We start from the raw sequence: 22,294 nt of genomic DNA on the forward strand, positions 1-22,294 counted from the left end.
TGGATTGAAAGATAATCGTTCAACATGATAACAATTAAACAGCTGTAACCTGTCTTGTGTTACGTAATGGAGCTGCAGGCAAGCTTTATAAACAGATGGTCTTACCCACCCATGCTTAATGTTAAAGACTTTTAAAAAAGAGGTGTTGACAATTCTGAACAAGAAGGCATAGTTTTAATGCAAATTGGCAAATTTGCAATTTAGATTATGCAAAAACTAATTTAGTCTATAGAAAAAATTAGGCTGCATTGTAAAAGTGAGTTGTTACACAGCACATCGATATAGCAGGTTCCCCACCAACATAATTATTTACTAATTTCATTCAGCTAACAGAGTTTAATGAAAAAGCAGCGGGAAAAGTATTCTTATTTATGGGCTTCCTATGACAGTTACCTAATACAGTCATGGTACATGACAGTTATATCACAAAAAATAATAGACTTTCTGAAATAATATCTATTCCAATCTCACAAAACAGCTACTCAGACAGGAGAGGGTCACTGAACTCATTGAAAGCCAGGACAGAAAGGAAACAAAAACATACTTTAGCACAACTCTGTTATGAAAACTTAATTACAGAGCAAATTTTCATCCAGGCTATCACCTGGGCACCAGCTGTGCATCTGCCATCTTGTATCCCATTGAGATGCAGGCTGAGCTTCAAAAAATAATATCTGAATGCTCACCTCAGACCCATGAATGTCACTTGGAGACCAAATAAACAAGTGACAGGTGATTTTCCATAGCTCTGCAGTGAACTGTTGATTTAACCTCTTCTCATGGGGATACAGGAAATTGTAAAACATTACATTAAAACATTTTAGCAGTGCCTGTTGTGACAGGACAAGGGGTAATGGTTTTAAAGTAAAAGAGGGTAGATTCAAACTAGACTTAAGGAAGAAGTTTTGTTAAGTAGGGTAATGAAAACTAAAACAAATTGCCCTGAGAAGTTGTGAATGGCCTAGAAACATTGAAAGTCAAGCTGGATGAGGCTCTCAGCAAATGAGGCTCTGAAGATGATGCTGTTTACTGCAGGGGTTTTTGACCTCTAAAGGTCCCTTCCAACCCAAACTCTTCCATGATCCTATGATTTTATGACTACAGTTCTCCAGAGGGAAGAGATAATAAGCAACTTAGGTGCCTTAAATTGTTTAGTCCTTGAAACATACAATGCCTATATTTAGTTCAAACCTCTGAGATGCTCAACAATAGCACCAGGTTTTGAGTTAGGCTAATTCCTATTAGATTCATTCATCAAAATGCTGAGCATGTACTTATCTCTGAACATCTTTGATACAAATATGTGGAAGCATGCATTCAGAGCAAAGGCAGTGGCTCACAAATGTGGCTGACATTAGGTGTGCTATGGGAGCTGCACTACCCTGTGCCAAAGACCCACAACGGATCAGTGGATATCAGCAACAGACATCAGGTTTACTGCATTAGTCCTAAGAGTCTTTCTAAATACATTGCTTTAAACAAATAGACCTCCCTGCTTTATTTAGTCTACTCTGTTCTCTATCACAAATTAAAGTATATAAAATACATATGTATATTGTTTCTCCAATTCAGTCTTGTCATCTTCAGCCTTGGGGAAACCCTTATGTTTAACCCAGATAAGCAGATGTCTAGATTTTTTGCTGAACAAATAGAAGCAAACCTTTGCAAGCACCTAAATTTTTTCTTCCCAACATCCTGAAGTATTGAAATAAAAAAAAAAAAAATCAATGAAATAGGTATTTGGCAGTTTAGAGTAATTAGAATTTCCTCTGATTGAATGCCATTTAACTATTTTGAAGTATATTTAAAAATCGGCATAACTCAAGAAGCAATCTAAGATTTAAATAATATTAGAGAGAAATACAACTAGAGACTACCTTGTTTTAATAAGGAGACAGGTTTGGGTTTTGCCTTCATTCTATGTTTCAACACATCAACTTACAATACAAACAGTGGGCTAACTGAGAGAAAATGAGACTGGACAGATAGTTATCATTTAAGAATACATAAAAATTGTTAGCTGAGGTACAAACCAGGTTTTTTTACCATTTTGAATGGCATTCATGCTTTACAAAAATACCATAAGTTCTTTGATCAAATGAGTTATGGATTCAGATGATTCAGTATATATTAAAGTTAGTGCTTGCGTGTAATGCATACACATCTGCCCCATTTTGCACATCTGGCCAGAGATCTGGAGGGCTATTCCTTTCCCAGGAAGGGCGTAAAGTGAATTGCCCTTAAGATTTACAGTTTCTTTGGAATACTCCTTTCTCAAAGAAGCTGTTAATTTTGGCTGTTGCACTTCAGAGGGCTTCCAGCTAACAGCTACAACAAAGAAATACATTTGCATTTCTAAAATACTTCACAGTGCCGCAGCTAAATGGTTAATGACTTTTAGAAATAAGAGGGGTGCAATTGTTTATTTTTAGATATATAAAGGGAGAGTGAGTAGGAGTCTTTCATACACATAACACAAATTATGCAAATATTCTGCTACTAAGTAGAGTTGTAAGTAGTATAAAATGCCTGGGTTACAAATGGAGGGTGACAAAAAAAAATTGCTTTGCATAGAGGAACACTCTGGAGTCCCCTGTGTTTTGAAATTTATTGCTCAAAAAGAGCTACTACCTGCTGTAGGGTAGATGAGAGAAAAGCGAAGTGACTCTTCATCTGCCAAGCTAAGGAGGCAGCAATTTTTCCCCACTAAGTCGAAATACTGTTGGAAATGAGCAATAAAGTGACCCGGCTTCTCTGTAACATGGGGGTCCTGAAGAAAACAGCTCTAAAAAAATAAATGGGACAGCAGGCTAAAGCCTGTGCCTCGTTACTTGCCTTGGAGTCTGTAAGGGCAATATAAACAAATCAAACTATCTTTACTGCAGCAGCCGCCACAAAGTAAACACCTATTTAAAGAATAAACAGGTGGGAAGACAGACCTGCTTGCCCAGTGCTGAGGAAAAACTTGTTTGTGCTTAATATGTTGGAAAAATTGTTCAAAAGCAGTTCATCCGTGTATAACTACAACCCTTGAAATGCTGCCAAGGTCAGCAAGACCAACAGCAGAGTGATCTGCTGAGTAATTGCTCGTTGGCAAGTTAAAGCAGTCAAGGGAAAGGCTTTATCCTACTTCTAAATATTTACTTTCTTTTATTGTTCAGAAAGCAGTTCTCTCTGTACCTCTCTATTCTCTTTGTCAGCATGTTTTCTGAAAGCTCCTCAAAAACATTAACCCTATTGATTCTCCCTGCAATTCTGCAGATGCATTTCCCTCATAAGTTTGAGCAATTTCATTAGTATTAGTACAAAAACCACAAACCAACCAACCAAATTTTAAAAATCAATTGTGATTGCTGTAAAAAATAGTTCTCAAGTCAATCTGAATACTTTCACACCTGACTCTCTTCTAAAAAAGAAAACCTTACCTCATCTTGTGGGGGCAATGATGTGGGTATTAACTGATACAGCTGTAACAGGCCCTCATTTTCCCTGTCCTCAAAGCTCTTACCACTGCTTCTCACAACCACAAGTACAGCACCACCACCTGCCCTTCAGCCAGGGCTGTAAAGTACCTGGGAGCACTGCTTGGGTTTTGCTATTTTCTAGATAATTATGTCCCTGTTATGGCTTAGCTGTGTTAACACATTCAGAGTTAGAGCCCTTCTAAAACTTCCATGAAAGTTAAAAGTCTCCAGGCTCTTTTTAGCTTGAGGCAAAAGCAAACCACACTACATTCACATCCATCAGCTCCACTGCAGTTAGACTTACTGTCCTATCCTGTTGCTTGAGCTACATCACCTCTTTTAATCATCTCTCCTCCATCTATCCAAACATAGAACTACGTGGAGTTTTTTACTTATTGGACTTTTTTTTGATTATTCAGATTATCCATGATTTCCTCATCACTCAGGGTTACGCTTGCCTTTGTCTGACCTGTGGCTACCTCGTTTGTTGCCAATTCAATCAATTTCAAAGTGCTTAGCCATGATGCTTCTCGTACTTGGGAGATGTGCCCCATACATACTTCAGTCATGTGGTTACTCCTGTTGCAGCCTTTAATGAGCTTCATGCAAAGCTCTCCACTCACCAAAGCACAAAGCAGTCATCTCTTACATGTACACCACTGCCAGCTCCTTTGCCTGTGCTCCCTACCTGTTGCCATGCAGGAGTTTCTCTGTGCTTCTGCTGAGATAAAAATTGTTTGGATGGGACTCCACTCCACTGTTACAGACCTGTAGCATCTTGCACAAGGGGGAATTAGTGTGGAAGGGAATTTCCTAGCACTACATCTCCTCGTTTTCTTAGTCCTCCTATTTACATGCATGATTTCTCATGCTAGCTCACTGTCAAAGCCTGTGTAGTGGAGAAGGATATCCTGCTCCACATGGGACATATGGACTGTAAATAACTGGGTAAGAAAAGCTCCACTGAAGATTTTATAATAACTTCCAAAGGTTTTCAGCCACTAGAAATAACTTGGTAACAGAAACACAGAAGCTGTAATAAGGATGGCTTCCTCACAATCAGCTGTATTAAACTGCTGTTACCTTATTAACATGTAAGAAATTTGACAGTACTCTAAAATAGAACATTATGTTGACAAGAAGATAATTTTGGGCAGTTAGATCACATTTATTACATGGTGGAAGTGACATTTTTATGTAGGCAAGTCACTTTTTAATGCTTCTTCTCCTTAAAAGAGAAAAAAAGGAAGAAAAACAATAAGAAGCTTCATTTCCAAAGGACATAAAGCTATCACATAAAAATAGAAAAACACAAATCAAATAGTATATTTACCGTTCAAAATAAAAGTAAAAGGCAGTTAAAGGGAAAAGATTGAAGAAGAAATTCTTCCACCTTCTTTTCATGGTGAACTAGGTACGAAGAACTGACCAGCCATTATATAACCATTTCCTTTCTTAAGATATCAACTCTTTTTCACAGACTGACACATGCAAATATTCTGTTTGAAGAAACACTCTTCAAAGCAATACACTTCTCACTCAGAGGCGGCCAGCAGCGCCGGCGGTTTGAATTTTGCAGCGAGGGCAGGGTAAAGCACAGGCAGCCTACCAATGGTACAGTGCTCTCCGTTCCATCCCTGGCTACATTCACACTTGCCGTCCTTACAGGTGCCGTGCTCGGCGCAGCGGGGGTGGCAGGCCCGCTGGTTGCAGGCTGCGCCCGTCCAGCCCTCCTCGCAGCGACACGTGCCGCCCATGCACACGCCGTGCGTGCCGCAGTCCGCCGAGCAGATCTCTGCAGGGAAACGGAGCCACCGAGCACAGGGGAGAGAGGGAATACACTGATTAGAGGCGCTAAATGTTAATGCAACATGTGAAGAGTAAGAAAGGCAAAATCTTTGAAAGTTAAAGCAAAAGAATTTACTGGGAAAGACATTTTCATGTAAGATTCAACAGAACAGAGAGCACAGTTTTATCTCTTTGCTAATGTTCTTTTAGTTAGCTGCCAGACTTTGGTGATGTTTAAATGTTCACAGCTCTTTTGCTAGCTTGCAGTAATATTCAAGCACGCTTCTTTGTGGTCACATATGTCGTAAGAGTAACCTTTTTTGTCTTAGATTATATGGCACTCAGACCTACCACAAGTTACACGGTACTCAGTGATGAAATGTAACATATACCTGGATCATTGTCTGTTGTGAGTGAAAATCTAATACGACAAAGTTCCAATTAGCAAGGTTTACCCTCCATACTCTTCTCCCTGCTTCTTTCAAAGTTAAAATGTGCCATTTCTGACACATTTTTCATTATAAAGAATCAGCCTTAGAGAGACAAATTAGCACTGTGCTGACACACTGACACATCTGCAAAGTATAAAAGATCATTTTACTCTTTTACTTTCAGTAAATTTGTATCAATGACAGCTATGAACAGTCTGGTTTCAATAATACTTTGTTAAAAAAATAAATCAACATACAACAATTTAACTTGTCATTTACATATAGTAACAGGATCTTGTATCTGAGAGAGTAATTGAAAAATATGTTAACAGCCGAAGGTAGTCAAAGGCCCTACAACACATATTAAGTCTCAGCTAATATCAGATGATAATTTACACTGCCAGATTTTGCATTTACTGTTTTGGTTCATTTAGTCAGACTCCAGAAAACTTTACTTCTGCTAAGCAGAAAACAGAAAAACAAAGAGATACAATACAGCCTGAGGGACTTGTTTAGTTTCTTTGGCAATACAGCTAACTGTAGCCATGTATGGTTCATAGAAATGCTACATTTAGGTGTTTTTTTTTCTTTAAAAGACATCAAGTAGTTCAGTGATAAAAGATCAAAATTATTTTTAACAGCAAAAGAAACTTGCATTCAGTGCAAGAAAGGTTTCCAGATTCTTGATCAACAGTGTTTTTCTCCCTGCTGTCTCAAAGTGCTGTGGAACATTAAACACAGTATCAAGGAGCTGTGACGTTTCCCATAAGAAACAGCCCAAAACCTTTATGGAAAAAGACAGCTGTAATTTCCCCCTCCTTTCCCCCCCACCAACTATATAGCATTTTATATCTACTTTGAATTAAATTTTTGATTAAAAGATGCAAGATGGTTTGATTAACTTCAGAGTCACAAAACATCACTGCAGCTCTGAGAAAGAAAGGTTTATTTCTCTTCAATCTAATCAATTTTTCATTAGGGTTAAGGTGTTTATCAGCTTTTAGCACACTAGCTTTGAGCAAGGTGCGTCAATCTTTGTAATGAATTTATTAATTAGAGTTAATTTAATTGAAGTGGAATTGAAGGGCTAATTAACGGACAAACTGCTGATGAAGATAGAGGAAAGCTCTGCTGATTCCAAACCTATAAAGCCCTCTGATGGAAATAACTCATTCTTTTCTTCATCTAACAGCTTAACAACATGTTTATGGGTAAGATTTACTTTTTTAGTGTACTCCACTGAAGGTCATTTTGCACAGCTTTAGCAAATAATCTCTGCATGCTTTTATAAACATTCTTTTCTGAAGATATTGAGATATTTGAAATCAGAAACATTTTATGTTATTTTAATGACAAATTATTCCATGAAACGCAAGTAAAAGATGGAGCATAACTGGTCATCAAAAGAAGCATAGAGGACGTGTCAGTAAACAGGGAATCCATGTTTTGCCTAAGAACTAGACAGGGTCTAATACAAATAGCCATTTTTAATGCTAGAAACAGAATAGGACTTTTTTCTTCTAAACATTCCACAGAAGACAACATTTTCTTCTCTTTGTCACTTTTTCTTGCATGTTTGGAACTCTATCACTCTCGTATGCATAAACCATTATGAAGTATCACAGATCCTGGTCAGGAAGTACATTTGTTTTAAAAAGATGGTTCCTCATGAAAAAGTTATATTTATTCATAAGCTGGCATAAACCCAGCTAGCCCATGTGTTCACTTTTCATTAACAAAACGTCTGAATTCTTAGATGAACTGCTTTAGACAAATACATGTCTCACAGTTAGACATGACTTCTTTTTTGATATGTGGCTACCAAACAAGATTCTAAAAACTTATATTTGTCAAAAAGATGCTGTCATACTTCATAAATATTTAGGTTCTGCTCTCTGTGCTAGTACCTCTAGTTTTCTCCTTTTGCTTCTAAGCTCAGACTATGGTTTTAATAAGCTCCATGCTTTTAATAAGTTCCATGCTTCAAGAAATTACTCTGCTTCTTTCCTCCTACCAACTCCTTCCACCCTGGCAGCCTGCATCCTGCCTTGAAAGCTGTTTAAGACTCATTCTTGCATTCCCTTTGCCTTAAAATTTGAATGCTATCTGTTTTTCAGGAAAATTACCTCAAATTAGCTGGAGAGATTCTTAAAACGTGAATGTTCCTGACTAGTGTAGTTTTAAGTCTTTAAGTAGATGTATTAAGAAATACCCATATAATGCAAAGAATATTTTGAACTTGTTTGTGAAATACCTGAAGTTACCAGATGAAGGCAGCTAAAAGATACAAATACATTGATTTTCAAATCCTTCAACCTCATCAATTATTTTGAACCTTTGAATCAATTTACAGTTCATGCTGAAGTCAAACTCAAAGAGATCAATCAGCCCAGCAGGTCAAGTCCTAACACAATAATGTCATTAAAATGCTGCTATTCAAGACGTCAACATTTTATAAAATGCCAGTGCTTTTAACTCTTACCATTGGAGCAATCTGGACCTGTCCAGTTGGGGTCACAGGTGCAGCTACCACTCTCTTGAAGGTAGGTGCCATGACCAGAGCACTGGTCAGAGCACATTGTCTTCAGGATTTCACAGTTGTTGCCACCCCAGCCCGGGTTGCAGTGGCACTCACCGTGGATGCACACACCATGGCTGGAGCAGGCTGGGTCCAAGCAATCCGCTGCAGGCAGATGAGAAAGATCAGCTTAAACCTGTCCATCCTAACAACAGTAATTAACCCACACATGCTAATGGCACTTTGGGGGTTAATTCACCTTCCAAGACCTTACAAAATAGGCAGCATTGCACCTATCTTGGAAGTAAACATTAGCAGGCTGAAGCTGAGAAGTTCACCTTTCTTTCATTGCAATGAATGAGGAAAATACTAAGTGGACTAAGAGCTCTTTGTGCCAGCCTCCCTTCTCTGGCTATAAGGTAAATCATTCTTTGTCATAACTTCTTGCATAGCTGCAATTTACCTTCCAAGAATGCCTCCCTTTCACACCACTTTCTGATCCTGAAAATCTTGTGCCTGCACATAACTGACATCAAGACAATTACAGGTTACCACTGAATTATGGGGCATCTTTCAAGGTTTGCTGATTTTTCTGAATTACAGCAAGATTGGCTTTGGGTCTTGGGTAACTGATCTTGACTTTGCCTAATCAAAATATTCTAGGTGTTGGATTCTCTGCAGCACTATTCTCTGGTACAAGTGACCCAATCCACTAGAGTATAGTTTTGACAGCTCTATAGGAGCCCCAAATTGTTTCAGAAATGAATGAGTTGCATACTGTCTGTCTTAATTCACTTAGGCTTTAGATGATGAGATTTAATTTAGCAATTTGACTCAATAAAATGTTACACTTGTAGGGCCAATGGTCTGAAAATTTAATTCCAGAGACTTAATTGCATTACTTTGTGTGTGGAGATCAATAAAATCAATTTGATTGGGGAAGAAAATAGCACATTTTACTCCCTAAAAAAAATAGAATGGAAAATGAAGAACATTTTGCAGCACACCAGAATGAATATTATTATGCACATCTCTGGAATACAAGAATAATGCATCATTTTTCCCCCATGCATTCAAATCAGCACTTTCCACAGTCTGGTCAGTGGAAAAGACTACTAATAAATTCAATAAATTAATGATTACTTTATACTTGGAAAATTCAGTAAGAATTCCTACATATGTGTTTCATGTGCTTTCTTCTTAGCTGACTTCAGCCAGACAAAACCCAAATATACTGGCAAGCAAAAACGTAACATGCAGGTTACTTTGAATTTTCCCACTGCTTACTTCAGAACAAACAGAGTACAATAATTCTGTTGAATTCAGTGATACTAGTGATTCCAAAGCCTGATTTTTAGTATTGTAAAAACGATTTTTGAAAAACAGGGTTAGTGCATAAAATCTAAATCTAGAAAAATTTATAGAGCTGGGTGTGCCTGCCAGCTGTTAACCTGACCAACAACAGCTGGTGCTGGCATAAATATTTACTCATTTACCTTCTTCACAGTTTTCTCCTTTGTAGCCAGAGTTGCAGGCACAAGAGCCCATGATGCAAATGCCCCGTCCCCCACACTGAGGGTCGATGCACTGACTCGTAGGCACGTCACACTCGGTGCCCTTCCAGCCACTGTAGCACAGGCAGCGTCCTTTGGAGTACTGCCCATTGCCACTGCACAGCACCGGGCAGGCTGCTGTGAAACAGAACACAGCACAGCAATCAAAACAGAGATCTTCACCACAGCTTTATAAAGAAGCACATCTGAGATGTTGCTTCTCTGATGTATCTTCATGCTCACTTAAACTGACTTGAGAAAAGCATTGGGTTGATTTACCTCTCGAACAGTCGGGGCCCAGAAACCCAGGAAAACAATGGCAGGATCCAGAAACACATTCACCGTTACCATGGCAATTTCGGGGGCATTCCACCACAGACTCTAAAAGGAAGAAGAGGAGGATAATTCACAGGTGCCCACTGCATGAAGTACCTGTCATTTGAGCCACTACTAACTGACAGCTTGGTCTTCCGCCGAGAGGTGTTTACATTTGTTCTGTTTGAAGAGCACAAATAGCTGTGATTTTCTACTACTGATGCCCCCAGTATCTTAAGACATTATATTTCAACAAAAATGCTAAAAATTGTAAGTGTAAAACTATATGAGCTCCATACTTAATATCTAGTCCTGTGCCATTTAATAAATACTTCAAAACAGCATCCTCCTGTCAAGTACTGTTTTACTACATGTACTTATACCTTAGACTAAGAAATTAAAACTCTTAGGCCTTAGATCAAAAAATTTAAATGTATACTCTGTGTTTTATTCTGAGTAGCAAAAGAAACACATAAATGGAAAACCTGCAAAAAAAAAAAAAAGGTCAGATCATTTAACTAAGAAAACCTATCTATGAAGTCCTAAAAAACCTGACCCCAAGCTAGCATTTGGTAAGAGCTTTAAAGATTGTGCTTACCTATAATTATGGTATTAAAAGACACCTGCTCTGCGTTTTTCCCATCATTATAAAAGGCCAGGTGCCAGATGCCAGAATCCAAATACTGGATAAAACCTGCCTCGTGGAGACTGACAGACCTCGCCTGCCGTCCAGCTCGCTCCGACTCCAGCAGGTTGCGTTGCTCCCTTGCAATCAGCCGGCTGCCATCCAGGAGCTCCACAAAGTCATACTGCAACAAAACACACACGGGGGCTTGACAGGCTACGGAATGACCACGGCACCACCCTGACAATATGCTTACACTTAGACCAAGAGTTTCCTTTTGGAGCAGGGAAGCAGGAGCTGAAACCAACCCTTTCTTATTTCTTTGCTCCGTGCTAAGCATTCAAACAAAATTAGCTGCTAGTTCTCATGCTTATTAGAATGACTTTTGCAGTAGAAAGTGGCCAATAAACCCATTACATACACTGGGGGAAGAAAATAGCAGTTGACATGAGTCTGCAGTCATGACTGGCACCTTAATTACAGATGAGAGCTAACTTCCAAACTGTGTTACATACATATGGGCTAATATCCAATATATATCTCCTAATATCCTAATAGCCAATACCAATAATCTACTTTTCTTCATTTAATTTCAGATGAAATATTAACTGTTCAACCCCCTTTTGTACAGTCTGGAATTCTGGAGGAAGGAGAGCAAGAGCTTTACTTCTCATCACAGAAGCTCAGCACAGGAGATGGAAAGTGGAAAACCTCGCAACTATCAAAAATGACAAACTGACCAAGCCCCATGGTACCTCACGTCAATGGACAGCACTGTATTTTAAAAACTATCATGGGGCTTGGAAAAATGTAGCAGCATCTCAGCTTTTAAAACAAGCAAACTCACAGCACAAGTTTTTATGCATGTTATGCATATTTATGCACCCTAACTAGGGCTAACAGCACCTGGAGGGCTAAAACTGCTCCAGGCCCTACACTGATTTTACACTATCTGGAGCCTGTTCTCATGGCCTGAAAGTTGTCTTCTGCATGTTGAACATGCAAAGATCAATACATATAGAGCAAAATTAAAAGGTAGGAAAATTGAGGAGCATTCTTGCTTGTGGTAGAGGGTCTCTGCTCTTACTAAGACTGTTCAAAGTCTCACTTCTACTGTGACATATGTTTATCATATGAAGTGAACTGTACCACACAAACTTTCAATCTTTCCACACATTGAAGATCTCTCTCAAATGCAATTACTTCCAGGGCCTATTAAAGTAGAGGCCAGCATGTGGAACCACTGATTCACCTGAGCTGGGATAAGATCAGCTTCCAGCACCAGAGGATCAGTGATTTTACACCCTGCCTTGTGACCTTCAAAAATTGCTTCTGGGACAAAAGAGAACACGACAGCCTTTGTCCTGGAACAAGAGTTTAGAGTACTTATGTTCTCTTCTTGAAACTGCCGGCCAAAATTCACTGGTATTGTAAGATTGCTCCTCCCCAGTAATTAGAACCATCTTCCCACCAGCCAGGATGTGAAGGAAGTGCGTAGTTAATACAACTCTACTAACACCCAAGACACTTTCCGAGCTATGTCTGAATGAGCAGAGTAGAACATAATGTGATTAGGATGCGCAGAAGCCGGTGCCTCAGCAGCTTTGTGTGTGCTGCGCCACATGGAAACGAATGCGAGCGTTTGGGGAGAGCAATTATTCAAAACCATTCAGCACTCTCATTTGTCAGAGAATTAAATATTTATCTTATTTTGTGAGAGAGAGAAAAACAATTTTGGCTTTTTTTTCACTCCTGCCTCTCTGGTGGTTTTAATATTTTTAAAATGGGTAGGCTCAGAGAGCTCTGAGTTTTACAGGTCATTCATAGACATTAGTTGTGACTTTGTAATTTGTATATGGCAAGAGACCACTTTTGTAGAAGGATAATTTCAGATTAAAACTGTGTTTTTGATACAGGAACAATGGTTACACCACTTGATTGGCCATTAATGACTGACAAGCACAGTACAATTCACGATTTTGTATTTGTAATGTAATAAGGACATATGCTGTTATCAGAACACCATTTTAGACTTCACTTAAAAAGCCATACAGAAGGGAATTTACTTTTCATTCTGTCCCCCAGCAAAAAACCAATAATTTATCTTAACTAACCCTTTTAAAGGCTGCTTTTTTTATATTTGGGACATGGCAATAAAAACAGACTGGAAAAACAATTATTGTCATAAGCAAAACCATACCAATTTTATTTTCCTCCTACAAGGATAAAATAATTTCCTTTATAGTGAGTCTAAATGTGATGATTTGCCCTACCATTCCATACAGTTTTGCTTTAAACCAAAGTCTATTTTTTTATTCTTAAAAATCTCTTCAAATAAACATATTGATTCTCTGGCTGCAGTGGAACTGACATTTTTAGAAAGTGTCACAAAGACTTTCAGGCTTGCATTGATTGGGTTTTGAATGGACAGCCACCGTCAATTATTTCTGGTTGATTTATTTATGATTCCCCAGAAAGAGAACTATGCATCTCAGGTCAGTCTGTGACACACAAATAGCTGTGCTTGAGACTAATTTTGGCACCTAAAGAGAATACAGCAAAGCAACCAAAAATTCTGTCCTGAATACGATACATCAAAACCATTTCCTATATGCCATATCCCTATTATTTTGGATTATGGGACAAAAGAAGAGTTAAATTTTGTGCATTCTGTTATTGTTTAATACGAGAATTCTAAATGATTGATAGGAGTATTATACATATAGTTCATCCTATTACAAGACAAGGGTGTAAACTAAGACTTCTTGAGATCTCTCCCAAGCTTTTTTCTATCACACTTTTATTATGTTTCCTGCAATGGTAGGATAATTGGCACCAGAGGTTGTACAGTTAGGGACAGATATTGACTACAGTGTCCTCTTACCTGCTGTCAGGTTTTAACTGGGTACAAAAAAGAGGTGGATAAACAGGCAGAGGGTACAGGAGAGAAGTGGAGAACAAGGTGGCAAATGTAAAAGCCAAGTTTTGCATTTCAGTCAGAGGTGACGGTGGAGAGAAGGCAGACATTGGTAGAAATACCAAAGGTGTAAGGAGGGAGCTAAATAAAATTGTGCTATAAGGTTACATATGTAGGTATCACAGGCATATGAGCAAAGATATTGGAGAAGGACAGGTGACAAGGCAACTTTACAAATGCTGGCAGAGTGCAGGAAGTAATGAGTTCTCTACGATTTAACGTAAGATCTGAAAATTCAAATACTGACGTTCGAGAAACAAGCAGCAGTTGCTCATTTGCATAAATTTTGTTATTAGCACTTGTCATTCTGTGACTAGAAGATAAGGGCAGATAGCATTCAAGAGACACAGACATGAAGTGATATGTGTGAGTGAGATCCTACTTTTCAAAGTCCTCATGAAACAAGCCCAGCTTTACACATCCAGAGGTGGGCTCTGAGCCAACTTTTGTCATTACAGGATGAGATCTTTGAGCTATGGTAGACAGACTATGGAAATATGAGGTTGATTATTTAAAAATAGCGGACATCATTAAGGCACTGAATGAAACCATCACAGTTAAACGCCTCTTATGTTCTGTGCTGTTCTGGTCTCCACACTTTGAAAAGGCTGCATTAAAACTGGAGAACATTCAGAAAAGGATGACCAAAGGACTGACAAAGCTTTCATAAAAAGAATGACAAAACAAACTGGAAAAAATACAACTCAATGATTATACTAGAGATCCATAAATCAAAGGTGGCATGGAGAAGAAATAAATGAGAAATTCTTGCCTGCTTCTTCCAAAACACTACCAAACTGTATGTCAAACAAAAGCTACAGTCTCAAAACACACTGAGGAATACAGTGTGAGATGCGTAGTTAAGCCCTGCTACAAATGTCACCGATGCTAAAAGCTTCCATAGATTCAAAGGTGACTATGCAAATTCACAGGAAAAAATAATCTATCAAAGATTTGTTGGCAAATCACAGACAGCATCTTTGACTCAGCAAAGTCCTTCAGCCTTAAAACTCTGGAGGCCAAAAGTATATTGAGGGAAGAATAACTACAGTGCTATCACGCTGCTTTATTAATCTCTGGCCTGCTCATGGCCCCCATCACAGACAGAAGGCTAGATGGGCCTTTGACCAAACTCAGCATGGGGATTCATGTGTTTGTCTGCTATGTTCCTGTAACACTTGCAGCCACATGAGTGAGCTGCCTTGTCTCATGGACAGGATGGAAGTGAAGGATGGAAGTGGAATGGAAGGATGCAGGGAAGCCAAACATCAGCTGTTAGTCTGTCCCTGTTACCTATGCCCAGCTTGCAGTTAGGAAATTTTGTCAGTACCAGACAACCAGAGTTAGGGGAAATAAGAAAGCAATAAATGGACTTATGCTTGTAATCCCCTCAGTGTTCTATTTCATTAGATGTCTTTTTGCCAAAATACCTTATTTTCTTTACATAAGTTACTTCAGTTAAATATGTATTTACTACATCTTACTTTAGTTAAATATGTATATATTTAAATGTATATAATGTGTATATATATATGTATATATAATAAATGTAATAAATGTATATAAATGTATACAAATGTATATAAACGTAAATATGTATATCGAAGTCCTGTGTTAGGACTTTGTCAGAGAGAGGCCTAAACTGTCAAGATATATTTCACTCCACTTTTTTCCCCACATGAAGGAGCATGGTCACAAATAAAACCCCAACTGCTTACTGAAATGGCATTTTTAGGAGATTACATACATGCTTTATCTCAGGCACTTAAATGGGACATCATTGGGTTCAAGACCATATAAACATTCTGATAAACCTGTACCCTTGGGAAGCTTTAGCAGCCTTGGAAGTTCACTAGGGCACTGATAAGTAAGCATGCCTAATTTTTCAATGTATCAAGTGTCAGTCAATGGTTTGTAAAAACTACTCAGATTATATACCAGGCCAAAATAGGACAAGAGAGCTTGACCTATCCTGGGAACAGTATATCCAAAATGTCAAGCAGGACTCACATATGATTCCTTCTGTTGCAGCATACTTAAACATTAGTAAGGACTTGGTGTCTGTGTAACATGGAGGACAGGAAACAGATTTAGTCATGTCTGTTTTTGGATAAAGCGCATTCTTATTTCAACCTTTTAACAGGATAAGAAATCAAGTAAAGATCATTTTTTAATGGGCATACTTGCATAACTTCTTACGTAAATGCAGTCTAGATCAGCCTCTTCAGTTTTATTCATTCTTGCCACACATGTATTCCCCTAACTCCTGTTATTATTGTTATCACTGAGATGGCATTTGTATTCCAACCCCCTATTTCAAATGGCTGATAACTTTCTGAATCAATTTTCTTTACGCTAGAATTTTGTGTGGTTGTTGCCAGCCTGAGGGTAGGTGTTCCTATGTGAAGGTATGAAGAAAATATATCTAATCATTATTATGTAGGTCAGACTTTTACGTAAACATGAGTGCACTTCCTGCATTCAGTAAAGTGTTTGTACTTTAATGGAAACTAAACTACAAAATGAAGTTAATGTAACATTCCTTGACTTTAGCTGCTTTGCTGACCCTTCCTTTGTGGTTTGTGACTGTTAAGTAGGTGTAATAATTATTAAGATATTAGTAATATATTTCTATATTGTGCATATTTTAAGTTATGCCTGAATAAAAACAAACAAACAAACAAACTTAAATAGCGCAGTAGCATGAAAATAAAAAAAAATTAAAAATTGGACTGAATTAAAATATATGAATTTTGCAGCTCTGGATTTGCTGTTACAACTGTGTATCAAATGTAATCAGTCAAGCTTTGATACAATTATACCATTGGGTAGCTATACTTAGATTTGTGTCCACCACAAATCCATACACTCAAAAAAAAGTCACTAAGATGTTTCTCCAAATTGGTAGAAGAAAATGGGTTAAAATACCAATCCAGGTGGAAAAATGGATCTGATCCAGCACTTGGACAAATATTGTGCTGAAAGAAATCTAATATTGGAGGGTATTAAATCTTTCAAATAATACAAATACAATTGATGCTAAAATACCATCTGAGGCACTGATTCTCTGTTTCTCCTGCCAATTCAGAAGACTGTTCATTCTTTTATACTTTAACTGTTCTATTACTCTATAAAAAGTCAGTTTTTTGTTACTAGGAAGCGTGACTATATGCGACAAAAGGTGTCATTAGAAATCTTCTGAGGGGAGGAATAGAATAAATCCTCTGGGACACTTTAAAACAAAGTTTCAAGACACTGGATGCCTAGTGAAGACTGCCACTTTTACAACCCCAGTTCACTGTATCTTTGTAGATACATATTATATACTTTTTCATTTATGTTTTTTATTTAGTGAGACACCAAGCTGTAAATACTGTAGTATTTGATTGTCTTGTTTGAAAATTTGGTTAATGTGCTATTTGTAGGAACCTTCATTCCATCTTATGTGTGGCCATAAGATTCTATATTAGTTTCCTTAGGTTTTTAAAGATATGTGCACATATCAAAGAATAAAAAAAGTACCTATAAATTCTGCATGAAACAACTCCATATCTGAAGCACCATTAATCAGGCAATAGAACAGCTCATAATTAAGAATACCCTGTACCCTGTTTCTAGATCCCAACACAGAGTATTACAAATGTTCTAGTCATCATGTGTCAATGAAGTATAAACAGTAAAAATAAAAATTAGCAAAATGGAAAATAATGTAATCCTGAGAGAGAAAAAAGATACAAAAGATACAAAATCATGGTTTTCAATAATGTGCTACTTTTAATGCAAGCAGCTCTCACCTGAGTGTGTGAAGGTGGTAAACCTTTTCGACCATATACTCCAATCAATGCATCTTTCTGAAGGGATATATTGAATTTTAGAAATTGTGGCTGATCAATGAAGAGTTGTGATCTCCAAAATATCCCAGGGGGCACTTCTTGTATCGCTCTTCGGCCTATATCAAGTTCTCCAGAATCTATAGTGTTGTTCTCTTGTGCAAATCCTCCTAGTTTTCCTGATGGGTTAGAATAATAAGGAGATCAAAAATTAGTGTTCCCTTCTGGCTTTCAATCATCCTTCATATATATCTTCAAATATTTAGAATTACCTCAGAAAAATGTTACCTGACAATCTTTTTGAATAGAAGATCCCAGGAATTCAATGATTTGGAAATAAAAAGGCAAACATACCACAAATACCTACACAGTAAAAATGCTCTAGCATCCCCAAGGAGGAGCATTATAGAAATGGTTTAGAATCTACATTAAACTATTCCTTTTTTTCACTAGCATTTTAACAGGGGTTTCTTACAATAAAGTCTCACATTAAAAAAAAGAAAAAGCAAAATGCATCATACAGATTTTAAGAATAATAGATACATGAACACAAGTTGTCAAGAGAAAAAATATAATCTTTTCTATCATAAATATCAGAGCATTTATTCAATACTAACAATTGCTACAGCTCTGGTTACCTATTTTTGGTTTTGTGTAAGCAAACAACGCCATATTTGAGTGCTGGCACGTAAAGGTGGGGCTTGAGTGAAGCAATACAAAGAAAAATGGAACTGTCGTTGTAGTCTTGGAGTTTGCTGTGTTTTTACCAATTCATATTTTTTTCATCAGCTAGTCTATTATAAAGATTGAAGTAAATCCATCTGAATGTGATAAGCATGTTCATGTGATGCTCACTTGTTTGCGTACAAGTGTTCTGAAGAGCTGACAATTCAGCCTTGTCTTTTATGTTCAAATTCTACATTATTCATCAACTGATAGCACAAACTGACACAACCTTTTTGCAAACATTTAGACTGTAAAAAAAAACCTAGATTAAAATCTGAAATGCCAGGTAAGGTCACAGATTGATCCTCGCCACTTTTTGTGCATCCAGATGAACCGAGACTGCTGTTGAATTAAACAGGTACAGAAGCACTGCTGAGAGGCCTTGAGTGGGAACTTGTATTATCATCAGAGCTGTGTCACAATGGCATTGCAGGCACTGAAAACGTCTCACAGGATTATCACATTGATCAGAGTGCTGTTGAGAAGAGACAGTGAAATATCTGATCTTGAAGAAACCAGTTTTTAAACACTTTTCAGCATGAGTCTAATACTCTCTAAATTTGTACTTAATCTTTCATAATAGTCATGTGTTATTCTAGAAGATGGATCTGTATTCACTATTTAAGTTTATTTAAGCATTTGTTTTTTACTTCTTTCTTCAAATTTAAGCATATTGTGTTGAATAAATTCACACGCTGATGACTGGTAATCACTAAACAATAAACACTTGTTTGCCATATTGATCTGCAACTTCCCCTATTTCTACATTTCAAATGAAAAATAGCTGCCTCGTACTACTGAAAAGATGAGCCAGACAGCTTGAGTAATGCTGTTTATCAAACACCTTAACCAGCTTCCCAGGAATGCCTGTTTCTGGGGTTCAACACTCAGCAGATAATACACTTATGGACTCCTATGTTCTTCACCAAAAAAAAGATGGTTTTACTTTGTAGCCACATGCCCTTCAGCACCCCAACAGCTCTCTCAAACTGTCAGTAGCTGTTTGTCACCCTAAGGTTAGGGTGTTAATTATTCTTTGTTCCCTGTTGTATCTCAATGAGGGTAAGAAAAATCTTCATCGTGTTATCATAATTTCCTTTTCATTTTCCAAACAGTAACAGTTCTTACACATAGCTTTAAATCAAAACATGAAATGCCATGTTCATTCACATTTACTATCAGGGTGGTTGAAATTTCTCAAATCCAAATCAGAGGATCAGAACATTACTAAGGGACTCGAGAAGGGTGGTACTGAAAGTTGTTCAGCTGGCAAAGTATCCAAATCAAGGCTTCATTGATTCTTCCTTACAGTTTTCAGTAACCAATGTGATAGCTCAGGGGCCCTGCTCCTCACATTTCACATCTAGTCATCACAGTTTCCCTTCTGCCTAACTGGTTTTTCTTTTTTGTGGTTTAAAATGTGTACTCTCTGGTCTGTCTGTTGTTTAGTATTGATGCATGCTGATAAATGACCACGTACCCTATTCTGCAGAGGATAGCATTTCAAGTGGGTGGAATTAACCCTGTTCTCTTGGACAGCATTTAGGGACATAAGGAAGGAAAAATGTATTTGATGCCCTTGTTATTTCCTTTTATTTTTGATACAGTGTATAACAGGTCTTAGTTTGTTAAAAAAAATCAAAATTATAAAGAGAAAAAACCCAGTAAGTGTTTATAAAATGTTTACAAAATCATCCATATATTTTAGAAAAGAATGTATATTGGCTATTGAATGCAGAAGATAATGGGATTATGAGCTGTCACTGCAGCATCAATATTCATTAACCACAGAGTAGCTTTTTGCTGTTCATTCAAAACAAGTAAGAAGAATACAGGAAGTGATAATGACTAAGTACAAGAAAAAGGCAGAAAGGTAAAGGAAATGAGAGGAAAATGTCCTACTGGAGAAGTTCCACAGGCTTATAAAGATGACAAAAGGAGTGAACTGAGCTATAACTTTTCTATGACTTGGAGCTGTGATAATTTGAAAAAACTGCAATATGTCAGTTGCTGGAAGAAGCTTCCTCCTTCTCAGTGGTAAGGAGGTCAGATGTACCTTGTGAATGGGAAAATGGATTTTTGTGTAATGAAGCAAACACTGCATTCATCAACCATTTAAATCAAGTTTTCCATTCAAAACCTATTGATTTGGAAGCCTCTGCTAGCCGAAACTGCACAAGCTCTTAAATGTTTTGAGAATCTTAAAGGGCAACATGGAAAAAGGTTGATAAAAAAATAATCCCTTTATGTCGTTTGTATTTTAAAAGCTCTTACAACAAAATTAAGAAAGTTTTTTCTTGCTTTATATATTGGTTGGATGATTCAGACCCAACGCTATATGCTAGAGACTTTGAGAAAACAAATGTACATATTATAATTGACCAATCAAATTTCAGCGAGAAATTTAAAAAAAAAAAAAAAAAAAGAAAAAAAAAAGAAGAAAATATCAAAACATTTTTCTCTGTAGAGAAAAATCCAAGATATTCCATAGTGAGGTCATCATGCCACACAAAGCTCCTTGACCATGAATTGCCTTCTAAGCCTAGCTAAGACAGAAGCTTCAAAAATATGCAAATTATTCCCAAAGTGCCTTGTCTGGAGCAAAAACTTCAGAAAAAGTGATTATGATGGAACACACACACAAACACAATCTTTTGTTGAAAACCTACTAAGAGCTTGCTGAAAGTCCCAAAGATTGACTCCTGCTAACAGGTCCCCCTTATGAAACAGCATGTCCTGACACCTCGGGCCCCTGGCTTTGTTGTGGCCCTTTGTTCAGCATGAGGCCCCTAAGGCAGGATGGTCCAAGCCAGCCTCAGCACCATCCTGCTATCTCTGGGGACCCCACAACAACAATACAACCATTATCACATATTTTAGAGCAAACAGATGTTCTGCTTCTCTGGATATGATGAAAGCTTTCCTATCTTCATCAAATATCACATGTAAATTCCCATGAGGAATTCTGCTTGACAGCTAGCTTTCCTAGTAAGATAGCACTAGTGCTTAGGATCCATAGGCCTCTTCACATGCTAGGTAGGGGAAACTGTGTGTTCCTGTTTATCTGTTCCTGTTTATCTATTTAAAATTACTATTAGTTACAAACACCCTGCATTTGCATTAAATATAGTGTTTTGGAGGAAAACTGCTAAAATTTGATCATGTAAATAAGACATGGAGAAAGGAAGGAGATGTTTCAAAAGGAAAAAAAAATGGTGCCCATTTCACTTACCACCGTCTCCAGCAGGAACTGTTACAGGATGTGTTGGCAAAGTATCAGAATTCACTTTTCCATTCTCAAATGTATCATTTTCAGTCTGCTGCAACTGCCAGTTGAGGCCAAACAGATGCATTGCTGGTGGTAGAGGATACAGGTTATTTGATGCTTTTAACCACAATGACAAATGGCACAAGTAACGACTTTCCGTGCTTCATACTGGAATAGCAACTCATACATTAAAAAAATTAAATTACATGAACAAGCGTTTGCAGACTAATAGTTCAGCAACGGCACAAAGCAATTGCTACCACTGTCCTTTAATGATACAGTGCTTTCAGTGAACGCAGTTGACAGAAAGCTCACCAGTCTCATTTTAGCAGTCCCAAATCAATGTTCAAAAAGATAGGCAGTAATTATGTTCTTTTCTCTTTTTTTAATTTTTGATCCTTCTGGAGAGACAAATTTAAGTGAACTTCTAAACGACCTACTAAAATAAATTATTTTCCCAGCAGATGGATCCATCCTGGTTAGCCAGAAAGGGAAAAGAAAAAAATATAGGAGTGGAAGGAGGGTGCTGTGGGCGTTGCAGGGCTAACCTAACAGATGAGCATTTCATGCTGTCAACAGCACCCTGCACAACCTCCTTTTACATGACCATTCCCTGCACTAGTCTACAAAACAAGGCCAAGGCCATGAGCAGAGACATTGGGACACTTTGCTCTGATAATGGTAATGCGTAAGTTAGGTTTCTGAATTACTTAACTCCTCACAACCACGTTCATTTGAAAGGTGATAGCATGTTAAAGAGTTTAGCTAAGTTAATTATGAGCCCGAATCAACCTTCCAT

The 22,294-nt window shown here is 37.7% G+C and overlaps 1 protein-coding gene across 1 annotated transcript in view; it reads right to left on the reverse strand.

Annotated features, from left to right (window-relative positions):
* TENM3 (teneurin transmembrane protein 3) overlaps window positions 1–22,294 on the reverse strand; it is a 1,292,929-nt gene that overhangs the window by 72,774 nt on the left and 1,197,861 nt on the right. The window contains exons 18-24 of the mRNA XM_063402168.1: window positions 21,460–21,582; window positions 17,466–17,680; window positions 10,668–10,878; window positions 10,034–10,135; window positions 9,698–9,892; window positions 8,166–8,366; window positions 5,074–5,259 (exon numbers count right to left, since the gene is read on the reverse strand). Coding sequence (XP_063258238.1) covers window positions 5,074–5,259; window positions 8,166–8,366; window positions 9,698–9,892; window positions 10,034–10,135; window positions 10,668–10,878; window positions 17,466–17,680; window positions 21,460–21,582 — 1,233 coding nt within the window. The remainder of the gene's footprint in view (window positions 1–5,073; window positions 5,260–8,165; window positions 8,367–9,697; window positions 9,893–10,033; window positions 10,136–10,667; window positions 10,879–17,465; window positions 17,681–21,459; window positions 21,583–22,294) is intronic.

The sequence above is a fragment of the Prinia subflava genome, chromosome 7 (genome assembly GCF_021018805.1).
Source record: "Prinia subflava isolate CZ2003 ecotype Zambia chromosome 7, Cam_Psub_1.2, whole genome shotgun sequence".
In the NCBI taxonomy this organism is placed as follows: domain Eukaryota; kingdom Metazoa; phylum Chordata; class Aves; order Passeriformes; family Cisticolidae; genus Prinia; species Prinia subflava.